Consider the following 10,713-nt stretch of genomic DNA (forward strand, 5'->3'; position numbering starts at 1 on the left):
CTTGATTGATCGGGAGAAGCACACGGGCCCTGATAAGCTTATCACAAATATCTCCTCTCGCATTGTTATCGATACATATAAACGAACCAATTTTCCTTCCGAGATCTCTAGCTAGAACTTTGGATAACAAATAAAAAGGAATTTATTTTGAATTGTACCCATATGGGAACAGAAGTGAATTGTACCGTTTCAGGATCCTGACCCTCCATCAGAGGTTGAACAAGGACTGCATCATCCCTATACCTCCACGGACCTCCTTTTGTGACATGGTTGAAGTCGCCCTCTTCAGAGAATTCGAGGACGAACCTTCTATCAGCCAGCTAAAGCGTGTCGAGGTTGCCGCGGATCTTCCAAACCCTCCTCATGGAGTCAAGGAGGCTCTTGGATGTGATAGCCAAGACGGAGAGGAAGACGCCCACGGCCAGGAATCTGGCACGAGCAGCCTTCCTAGCCATGGCTAAGTTGATGACGATGGCCTTCTTTTCCTCTTCAGTGCCCAGCTCCTGGACCAGTTCCTTACCACCGCGTCGGCCTGGGCCAGCCGACACAGGAACAGCAGGCTTCAGAGAAGCAAAGTTACCAGCACTACGGCTACCAGGATCAGAGGAGGTGTCTTTGAGGTTGGGTAGCAGCGATTGTTTTGCGAGAATGTAACCAGGGGGAGGTGGCCTAGCAGAGGCCTCTTCAGTGGTTGGGATGGTAGGCCTTGACTGTTCTGCCATGGGTAGGGACGCTGAGGTGGGATTCAGGGGATGAAGGGAGGAAGGAGGAGGCGTTGTGGGATCAACTGGTTCCACCTTTGTCACATATATAGCACTGGGGAATTTAAATCGGTGATTACAACCTTCAAAGAAGAGCATGATCATCGGAAGATTGAATCGGGTCAGAGTTGGGGACAGATACATCTGGCCACAAAGTTGGAATCGAGGAATTGAAGGAGAGAAAGATTTCCAACACGCAGCGTGATCTTGGGACGCTGATTCCACTTTGCCAATACGGAATGGGATTATCTGGGCCTGTGGGGATGGTATCGTAGAGACCTCTTGTATCGGGATGGGCATGGAAGGTTGGGGCGTGTGTGCCGGAATCAGATTAGCAGGGGATTCCTTCTTGAACGGCTTACCATATGGGTCGATGGAGGGCGGGATCCTCGATCGGAAGATCTCTAGTTTCCTCCGGGGATCTTGAGACTTCAGGATCAGAGATTTCAATTTCTCTCTGGTTTCCAATGGAACGAAATCGGAGATCGCGGCGAGATGGGGGCGGTTGTGCTGGGGAATTTTGGTTTGGTTGTGTGAGGATTGAATAGCGCTCGGCGAAGGTATGTGATCAGTCGGTTCACTCTCTCTATCAGGGGATGGATCGATGGGATCTCGAAGAAAGCCATGGGACGCTGTGGGGAGACGAGGCTCCGCCATAGTTTCGCTCACCCTTATAGGTATTGGCTACGCTAGTGGGAAGATCGTTTTTCTATATTCGCTCCATTCTGGCGCATGACTTCAAGCGACTCTCTACTCAAGTTGGAAGTACCCAGTCCAAACTAACTGATGGGCAATTATACGTTTCCAGAAATATATTTGAAATTTTAGGTTTCGAAAGGGGTAATCTACATTTGAATTCTGCAAAAAAAAAAAAAAAAAACCTTCGACAGAATGAGTATGTTCAATCTACGACGTCAAACTTTTGATCGGACGGTGAAGATTTACACACGCAGATGTCTTCCACATCTCAGGCACAAGTGCCCTAAACCCATGGCGTTCCCCGCCTCTCGCCGTCTCTCCGCCGCCGCCGCCGCCGCCGCGCCGAAACTCTCCTCCCTATTCACGCGCCGAGAAGTTCCTAAGCCAAGCCCGCCGCGGCCTCCGGAGTCCAGCGACGATCCGCAGCGGCGGAAACCGAGGCCGAGACCAAGGCAGCCGTGGGGGGAGGATGCGGCGGCGCTACTCCGGCGGCTTCACGAGGGGCGATACCTTCCGGGACCCGACCTCTCGGTGGCGCCGCGCGTAGTGTCCCCCGACGTTGTCAAGACCGCCGCTGAGCGGTTCGGCAACGATCACCAGGTCGTCGCCAAGTGAGTTCCGCTTCTCGTATTGCTTGTAACCTTAGTGTTCGGCACCGTGCTTGTCGGTTACAGTATATTAGATGGAAATGAGATCATGATCATCGATGGTATTAAGTGCCCGTGAAAAGTTCACACTCTGAGACTTCATTGGCTCTGTTTCAAGGGTGTCAGTAGTCACTAGCAGTTCATTTTGGTACCTGGGTAGAAATTTTTGAAACAGTGCGCTGTAGTAAGTTTATCCTGAAATGGTAGATGAATACACTGATTCCATTGGCTCGGCTGAGTATGTTTTCGGGAAAAATATCCTGGTGAAGTTGCAATGTGCACTGTGTAGTTTTACTTGAATTGGAAATGGAATGCTCTGGGTTATCTTGTGGATTGCAGTGTCACTTCCACTGTTTCTAACCTCAACTTTGCCATAGTGTTGTCATGGCAATGCATCACGACCTGATTCTAACAATGGATTTGCTTTCTTTTGCTCTGGAAAGATTTAAATGGATAGCAATAAATTGTAAACTGGTAGGCCTCACTTGAGAACAGATCCTTTCAAGTGACTAGATTAATCAGGTATAGTGCAAGAACGAAATTCATACTCATATTGGTTTCAAATACGACCTATATTTCTAGATAGGTAACCCTTGCGGATCGTGTGCTGGAGGAGAACAGTCATGTTTCTATTTTTTTCAAATTGAGTATATTATTCCGTATGATGCAATCTTAGGCACATTCTTATAGGGGCATTAGCTTAAGACCAACTAGTGGATTTACTATTTTCAGAGGATCGGTTATTTTTCGGGAGTCGGAACTGTTTGGGTTCAATTTTTTGTGCTATGGATGCTGACATGGCAAGGAATTAGCTAGTGGTGGTTTGGCTTTCAGTGCATACTACAGTTCTGAATCAACATTGGTCTCATTTTGCACGTTTATACTTTTAATTTGTATCTCTGAGCATATCATGAAAAAGGCACCATGACACTGGCTTTGTTTGGACTGTTCATGATCAGTAAGTCTGCAAGTTCTTTGCGTTTTTGTGTGAATTAAACTGGTAGGTGTCTTGAGAGATTCGTTCAAGTGACTAGATTAATCAAATATAGTACAAGAACCAAAATCATACTCATGTGTGTTTGAATGCCACCTATGCTAGAGCGTATAATCCTTGCTATCAGTGTGCTGGAGGAGAGCAGACATGTTTTTATTTTCTCAAACTGAGAGCATTAATCCAATTATGGTCTAACCTTATATACGTTTGTATGGGAGCAGCATTTTAAAACAAACTAGTGTTTTAACTATTTGGAGAGGCAATTCCTTTTTCCTCAAGTGGGAACTTGTTTTATTCATTAAATGTGCTATGGATGCTGCCATAGCAAGGAATTAGTTAGTAAGGGTTCGGCTTTCAGTGCGCAATACAGTTCTGAAACAGCATTGGTCTCATTTTGCACATTTGTACTTTTAGTTGTATCTCTGAGTATATCATGAAAAAGGCACCATGGCAAGGAATTAGTTAGTAAGGGTTCAGCTTTCAGTGCGTAATACAGTTCTGAAACAGCATTGGTCTCATTTTGCACATCTGTACTTTTAGTTGTATCTCTGACTATATCATGAAAAAGGCACCATGACACTCTCTAAGTTTGGACTGTTCATAGTCAGTAAGTCTGCATAGTTCTTTGTGTTTTGTGTGAACTAAACTGGTAGGTGTTTTGAGATATTCGTTCAAGTGACTGGATTAAGTAAATATAGTACAAGAACCAAATTCATACTCATGTTTTTTTTGAAATGCCACCTATGCGAGCGTATAATCCTTGCTTCGGTGTGCGGGAGGAGAACAGACATGTTTTTATTTTCTCAAACTGAGAGCAGTTAGTCCATTTATGTTCTAACCTTACATATGTTAGTATGGGAGCAGCATTTAAAAACAAACTAGTGTTTGAACTATTTGCAGAGGCAATTCTTTTTTCCTTAGTGGGAACTCATTGTATTGATTAACTGTGTTATGGATGCTGCCATGCCAAGGTTAATGGTGGCTTGGCCTTTTTGGGGAAATTAAAAGATGTCGATCTTATCCCCCATGTTTGCTACCTTGTAGTTGTATCTCTGCAAAATGTGAAAAGGTGCCATGACCCTAGCCAAGTTTGAATTTTCGTCATCAATAAGTCTGCACAGTTCTTTATTTTGTGTGTGAAAGCAATGTGTTCCCTGGGTCTCAACCATGAGGTAGTGCGCTGGCCAGCCAGGGTTCTAGCCTCACTTCAGATAAATAAATTTGGTCCCTGGTTCCTCCTAGGACCAACTCCTTCTTTAGCAATGTGTTCTTTGTTAACTGAAGGTAAAAGAAATGGTAATAGCATGGCTCCACTATTGCCATCCCTTGACTCATGTGTTGTTAAAATTTTGCCTGTCACTGCAGATGGTTGTCTGGCAGTGACTTGAAGACGGTTGCATTGTTTGGCTGCCCTTCTGTAGAGCGAAGAACAGTTTTTGCATCAAAAAGATCACGAGCTTTCTTCAACATCCCAGAAGATAAAGTATGTATAACATTCAAGTGAATAACATTTTTAGAACAACTGTTTTCAACACTTTCTCGAGGTTAACTGTTTTACATGTTGTCCTCTTTCAGACATGCAGCTCTTGCAAGCTAAGAAGTTCATGCCAGTTTGCTAACCAGGAAGTGCCTCGGTATGATAAAGTGATCCTGTCAGATACTATGAGAATCCTTGCTCTGTTTGTACTGGATGCATGTTCTCAGCCACTTCAGGTTACCACCGAAGTAAAAGCTAGTGTTTGCAAACTTCTCAAGGACACCATAAATCTAAGCAGTTAATTGCTTTGAAGGGTATTTCGTAATCACTGGAGGTACTATGTATATGTCAGATAGAAGTTAGGTTCATGTTTCCTGCTCTCTTTTTTCATTTGAATCTCAACCTGGGACATGATCTGAGGCAATTAATAGAGCGATGCCTACATTTATTTGGAGCACATAGCTGGTGCCATGTTTCATTCACACAGTAACTGAAAGTTGGACTGCTGGTCTCATTGAAACTTCTTTCTTATGTTGAAGCTCTCAGTCTTTTTAGCGTGGTGTAAATAAATGCCCGTTCTATCAAAAGAGAGGAACAACTTGGGACATCTCAGATTTTGGATTTCACATGTTTCTTGGCATTAAACAATCGTTTTCATTTGCAACGGGCACTGTTTAAATAGTCATATTATTTGAGATGGTTTGCTCTGGTTATTGGGGACATGACATTGTCAACACACGGCAATTTGGTAGTAGTACAGTGCAAATTTTGCATGTGATGTGGACAAACGTAATCAGTTTGCATAGACATGCCGCATGATACACGATGCATTCGCCTGGCGGCTGACGGTGACTGATATCAAACAAAACTGATTGCACAATGGTTGGTTCGTTCCCCTTGGTCAGCTCTGCGCATTTGTCAAGATCCTTCTCTCCTAGAGCATCTTATTATGTCTGCCAATGGTAATACATGCTGACATTCTTGTTTAAGACCTGTTTACAGTTCGAGCCCACCGTGCCTGCTCCAGTGTGTCCGTGACCTTTTAGCAATGAAAACTAAACGATGCCATTTCCTATTTGCTATGATTACCTATTGTTTTGTTCACCCTCGTTGTCCCGCTTAACATGACCCCGTGGCACCATTTAGATTCCATAGTTGCATCACCGACACCTCCAACATGTGTACCACCAGATTCCCTGTGGTTTACTGGTCTCTACAGTGAAGCGATTCAACCTGGCGTTCACGAGGAATCAGGCAAAGGTTCAGAGGTTCACCCAGTCATAATCCAGCATCAGTCTGGCCTGCACGTGATGTTCCTTTAAAAAATAGCTGCAGGCAATTTAGTCTTGAACAAATTTATCCTCCCCTTGTGAGCAGTTGTCATTAAAAATTTGTGACCACGTATGAGCTTAGCCGGCAGTGCGTTTTTAATAGCCGGAGCGGTGCCGTTCATGTGCTCGTGAAGCTCCAATTGGCATAGATCTCCTTATCCTCCAGGATCTGGAATTCCTGATGCGCATGCTGCCTTGTTAATGGGAGCCAGTGAAAAGTTGAGCTCCCTTTTCAGGCCGGTGACAGTGCACCATCACTTTCTTACCTTTCTTCTCGCAGGATGCTTTCCCTCGTTCCCTGCATGTATCCTTAAACATTGCCATTGTGCAAGTAATTTTCTAGTGAAGCTGGAATTGTTCGAAGAGATCGTTTTCAGAGTGATCTGGACGGTTGAACCTGGACCCTTTGCCATAGCGATGCAGGTCAGGGATCGGCTAATCTGGAACTCATGAGGTGTATCTCATGTGGTGTGACCCAACCGGTCCTGTCCCATTCGAAACGGCTCGTGCGAACAGGATATCGTTTAGCAATGCGATTTAAACGAATCGACTCATCCATTCATCAAATTTGGGTCGTGGATACGTCGGATCGAATGGCGCCGTCCTCTCCTTGACCACCCGGTCCCTCCCCCTAGCGGCACACAAACCACTCCATTTCATCCAAAAGCCCTTTGTTGAAACAATGGCGAGGGCATCATGCTTGACATGATCAATGATTGTGGCTATGTGGGCGATGACTTGTACACTCAATATGAGACTCAACAAGAGGGCTACTCCATTAACAATGAGCCATTGTTTGGGAACGATGAGTCTCCATGGGCGAGGGCATCACGCAAGCCACAAACACGACACTAGCCGCAACACTTGGCGCGACACTTGCCGCAGGCAAGAAGGTGAGCCAAAGGACCGCGAGCTACACCATTGAAGAGGACAAGTTTCCATGTCGTGTTAGGATGGAGATTTCACAAGATCCACTATGTGGTGCTGAGCAAAAGGGATTTGCATATGAGCGACTGGTGGGCAAGTACTTCCATGAGCATAGAAAGTTCCCGCCAAACCCCTTCTTTAGTTATCGAAACAATCTCCCCCTTTCAAACAAATGGGGCTCCATCCACGTTGAGTGTAGCACGTTTGAAGGTTTGTACGAGACGGTGATAAGAAGGAAAATAAGCGGGCTCACGGTCATTGATGTACCATGCATATATGTGGCCATGTGGCATGGATTGTTGCCCATATATGTAGGTTGTTCATGCTTTGAAAAACTTCAAGATTGTCAACGAAAACAAGGCTTTCACATTAAGCCATTGTTGGATATTTATCAAGGATACCAAAAAATGGAAAACTAGCTATGCCCTTTGGGAAAAAATCGAGGAGGCGAAGAAGAAGAGCAATGGCAATGTGTCAAAAGACGGTGCCATCGACCTTGACGACGATGGCCAATGTCTTTGCGACCCTACAACCGACAGGTTGGGCAGTGGTGGTCGTGTCCGCTAATATGTAGGCCATAAGGCCTCCAAGGCCAACATCAATCGTCAAGATTTCTCGTTGGCGCTCCAAGACATCTTAAGGGAGTTGATAGTCAAGAAGGAACTAGCCATTGCCGAGAGGGAACAGAGGAGTCACAAGTGGAAAGAGGCCACCTCCAAGAGCTTTTTTTTTATCTCCATATGAGATCTCTTGAGGTTGAAGAGGCCAATGCCAAGTCTATGCTCATGGATGCTGATGCTAAGTGTAGGCTCTTGGAAGCCGAAGCCAAGGTCATGGCCGAGGAGGACCGGATGATGCTCACTGACTTGGACACGTCTCTGATCCCAAACAAAAGGCTTGGATCACGAAGAGGAAAAAAGATGATTCGAGCTCGCTTTGTTTGATGGTCAGTGGCATAGATGATTGCCATTTGAGAGAGAAACTTGCCACTTTTTTTAACATATTGTATAATTTTTTCTCATTTTGCATATTTGGTTGGAACTTATCACTCGTTAGCGATGCTTGAAAGGCAATGGTACTTGTTTGCCACTTTATTTAGTTACCTATTTACGTACTGTATTTATGTATGGCAATGTGATTCGATGTGAAAATAATTGGCAAAATGATCAGCGTTACCGAAAATAGCCAACATGGATCGTCCCGGAGAGACCGAACCACGATCCAAATTTTATCCAAAGTTCGACTCAAAGATACAAAACTGAACGATTCAGGTCGCTGAAGATGCGCTAAAACAAGATGCGTTTCTGCAGGCTGCTTGAGCTCCAGCTGGCTTGTAGTACCCGGCTGCACAGGTGTGTTATTGGAACGACTGGATGGACCTGGGTCATACGGTCCGCATGGCCTCGCTGCGGGTCCGTCAGCCAGAACCAGGGACGGCAAGCGACTGACGCGACACGAGCATCACATGACTCAGTAATAACTCCGGATTAAGTTAAGCCACGGCTGCATCTGATCTGATCATGGATTCATGGTATCGCAGTCCTTCCATCCATGGGTACAAAAACTGACTGTAGTCAGTCGCTCCTCTCGTCCTTGCGGTTGTTTTGACCATGCGAAAATAACGATATTTTGTACGTACTCTTCGGTGAAGAGGGAGTACTAGTATTTTTGGTCTGCCGCTTACTATGTGTGTTCGGTTCAAAAAAAAGTTGTCAGAATTTGGAACCGGTGAGGTTTGGCTGCTATGTGTGAATCACTTTGCATGTTGGCTGATGTATTAAAAAATTGCATGCATGCACCTTCCTTGTACCTTCTCTTTCCATTGTTCTCTCTATGCCATGTGGGCCAATGCTGCATGTTGATGGCTTTGAACCGAACCAACATGTTGATGCGCTTCTTTTGTCAGAAAATTGGAACCGGTTCTCCACTATGTATAGAATCGACTCATAAGTGCCATTGAATCGCTTTTGGGTCACATAGTGCATGGTCTTAGAGCATCTCCACTCCCCACGGCCAAATTCGGTGTTATTTTCGTTCGGATTGGAGGAAAATTTAACCTAGGGAGGCTCATTTTCCCAGCCGCGAGTCCAGGATGGATGTAACGTATACGGCGAATTCAGACAAAATTTGGCGAGTTCGTTCAAACATAAGCGAAATTTAATGATATTTAACATATGGAGGCGAGTTCGTACATAAATAGGCCAAATTCGTACATATATTTAAATTCGGCGATTGGCAAACTAAAACTTAAACTAAAAAGCGGCCTCCTACATGCCGAAATGGCGGAAGAAGGCCGTGTAGTCGCCGTCGTCGTCATCGTCACTCGAGCCGGCGTCGTCCTAGGGCGGCGGTGCCTCGTACCAGCGGCTCGTGCCCTAGCCAGCGTCGCGGGCGCGTGGCGGTGACGGACGGTAGATGTCGTCTTGGGGGAAGGCGAGCGAGGTGAATGCAGGGCAGACGCGGTAGTTCGGTGATAAATAGAGGTAGGCGCGCGTGAAACCGAGGCGATAACTCGCCGCGTGGAAGCTACGCGGCCGGTGAATACTGACAGGCGGCAGGCTTTTACAGCGCGCGGAAGACGATGCGATGAGGACGACGATCGGTGTCTCTCGCCGACAAGTTGGGGCCACCAGACGCGCGGAAAGTTTTCTCGGCGTTTCCCGCGTTTTCGTTTCGTCCGGACTCCCCGAGCGCTCCCCAGGGGCCGAGGATGGCGTGGGCTCGCCGGATGGATGAAGGGTCAAATCCGGACGAAAACGAAAAACCGGGGACGCGACTGGACCGAATTTCGCCATCCAGATGACAAAACACGGTTCTGGGGGGCCTCGTCGGGGAGACGAGTGGGTTGCTCTTACTGCGTTCTGTTTTGTCCTGAACCTGACCAGCACTTGCGTGTTGGTAGTACAGGTACAGGTGAGGAGCCACACGGGCGCAAGCACGAGGAGGTGCCGCAGGGGATGGGATGTGCGTCGGTCCTCGGTTTTCCGTGATCACGTGGTGGCACGGCGGGGAAAACGGTGCGGCTCCGTGCGCGCGATGCGATGGGGACGGCTCACGTGCACTGTGCCTGTCGCCGCGGGGATGGGGCCCACGCTACGCACGCTCGTAACCGCGTCTGTCCCCTCCCAACGACGTCACCCTCCACCACCGCGGGCCCCGCGTCCGCCGCGCGGATGTGTGGCGGATACCGATGCCACCGCCCGACGGACTCGCTACAATGTACAGCGGATACGAGTAGTATCATCGTAGGGAGGCCTGGGCGCCCGCGTGTTTCGCAAAAAAAAAAAAAAAAAAGGCCTGGGCGCCCGCGCTAGGCGTACCTGCGATACCACTGCTACCTACGACACTGTCAGATGCTGCATGCATCTCCAGCGGCGCGACGCATTCGGACGTCCAAATTATCCGCTGCTATCCGTTTGCGTCGCCTGGCGGATGCCAAAATGACCGCGAGGGGTCAAATGTTCGTTTGCGTCGGGGGCTACCTCCAGCGGGCCGGCGCATTTAGATATGCAAGTTTTTTTTGGTGCTACTTCTTTTCAATTTTGTTGAATGAAAACGCGAAAAAGTTGTACTCAATGATGTCATATTGGTCCAACCGAATAGATTATAGCCTAAACAATTAACCGGATACTTCAATCGACTAGATTCAAACATATTTAACATACAAAGAAGAAGAAATTTAAAAACATATAAACTAAAACTATTTTTTTGGCCTTCTTGTTAAAAGGCCATGCCTGGTCATCGAAACTCCTGCGCCTCTTGCTTGTCACCTCGTCGTTGGAACTGGAGGACGACGCGCCCATCGAGGAGTTGAAAGTGGAAGAAATAGCGTCTTCGTCGTCGTCGTCCGGACGACGACGCGCCCCTGGACTTCTTC

At 46.9% G+C, this 10,713-nt stretch overlaps 1 protein-coding gene across 1 annotated transcript; it reads left to right on the plus strand.

Annotated features, from left to right (window-relative positions):
• Positions 1–1,751: 1,751 nt before the first annotated feature.
• LOC124663997 lies at positions 1,752–5,032 on the plus strand. The gene is made up of 3 exons (XM_047201616.1): positions 1,752–2,071; positions 4,467–4,584; positions 4,677–5,032. Exons 1-3 carry the CDS (start codon positions 1,752–1,754, stop codon positions 4,878–4,880), a joined length of 642 nt encoding a protein of 213 aa, XP_047057572.1. The 3' UTR covers positions 4,881–5,032.
• Positions 5,033–10,713: the final 5,681 nt, after the last annotated feature.

The sequence above is a fragment of the Lolium rigidum genome, chromosome 6, assembly GCF_022539505.1.
Source record: "Lolium rigidum isolate FL_2022 chromosome 6, APGP_CSIRO_Lrig_0.1, whole genome shotgun sequence".
Classification (NCBI taxonomy): domain Eukaryota; kingdom Viridiplantae; phylum Streptophyta; class Magnoliopsida; order Poales; family Poaceae; genus Lolium; species Lolium rigidum.

What these genes read in the sequence shown, in the direction of transcription:
- LOC124663997 (XM_047201616.1), top strand. Translation starts at nt 1,752, where the DNA reads ATGGCGTTCCCCGCCTCTCGCCGTCTCTCCGCCGCCGCCGCCGCCGCC. An exon ending in GATCACCAGGTCGTCGCCAA is followed by an intron (nt 2,072 to 4,466) that starts GTGAGTTCCGCT and finishes CTGTCACTGCAG; the next exon opens with ATGGTTGTCTGGCAGTGACT. An exon ending in TCAACATCCCAGAAGATAAA is followed by an intron (nt 4,585 to 4,676) that starts GTATGTATAACA and finishes GTCCTCTTTCAG; the next exon opens with ACATGCAGCTCTTGCAAGCT.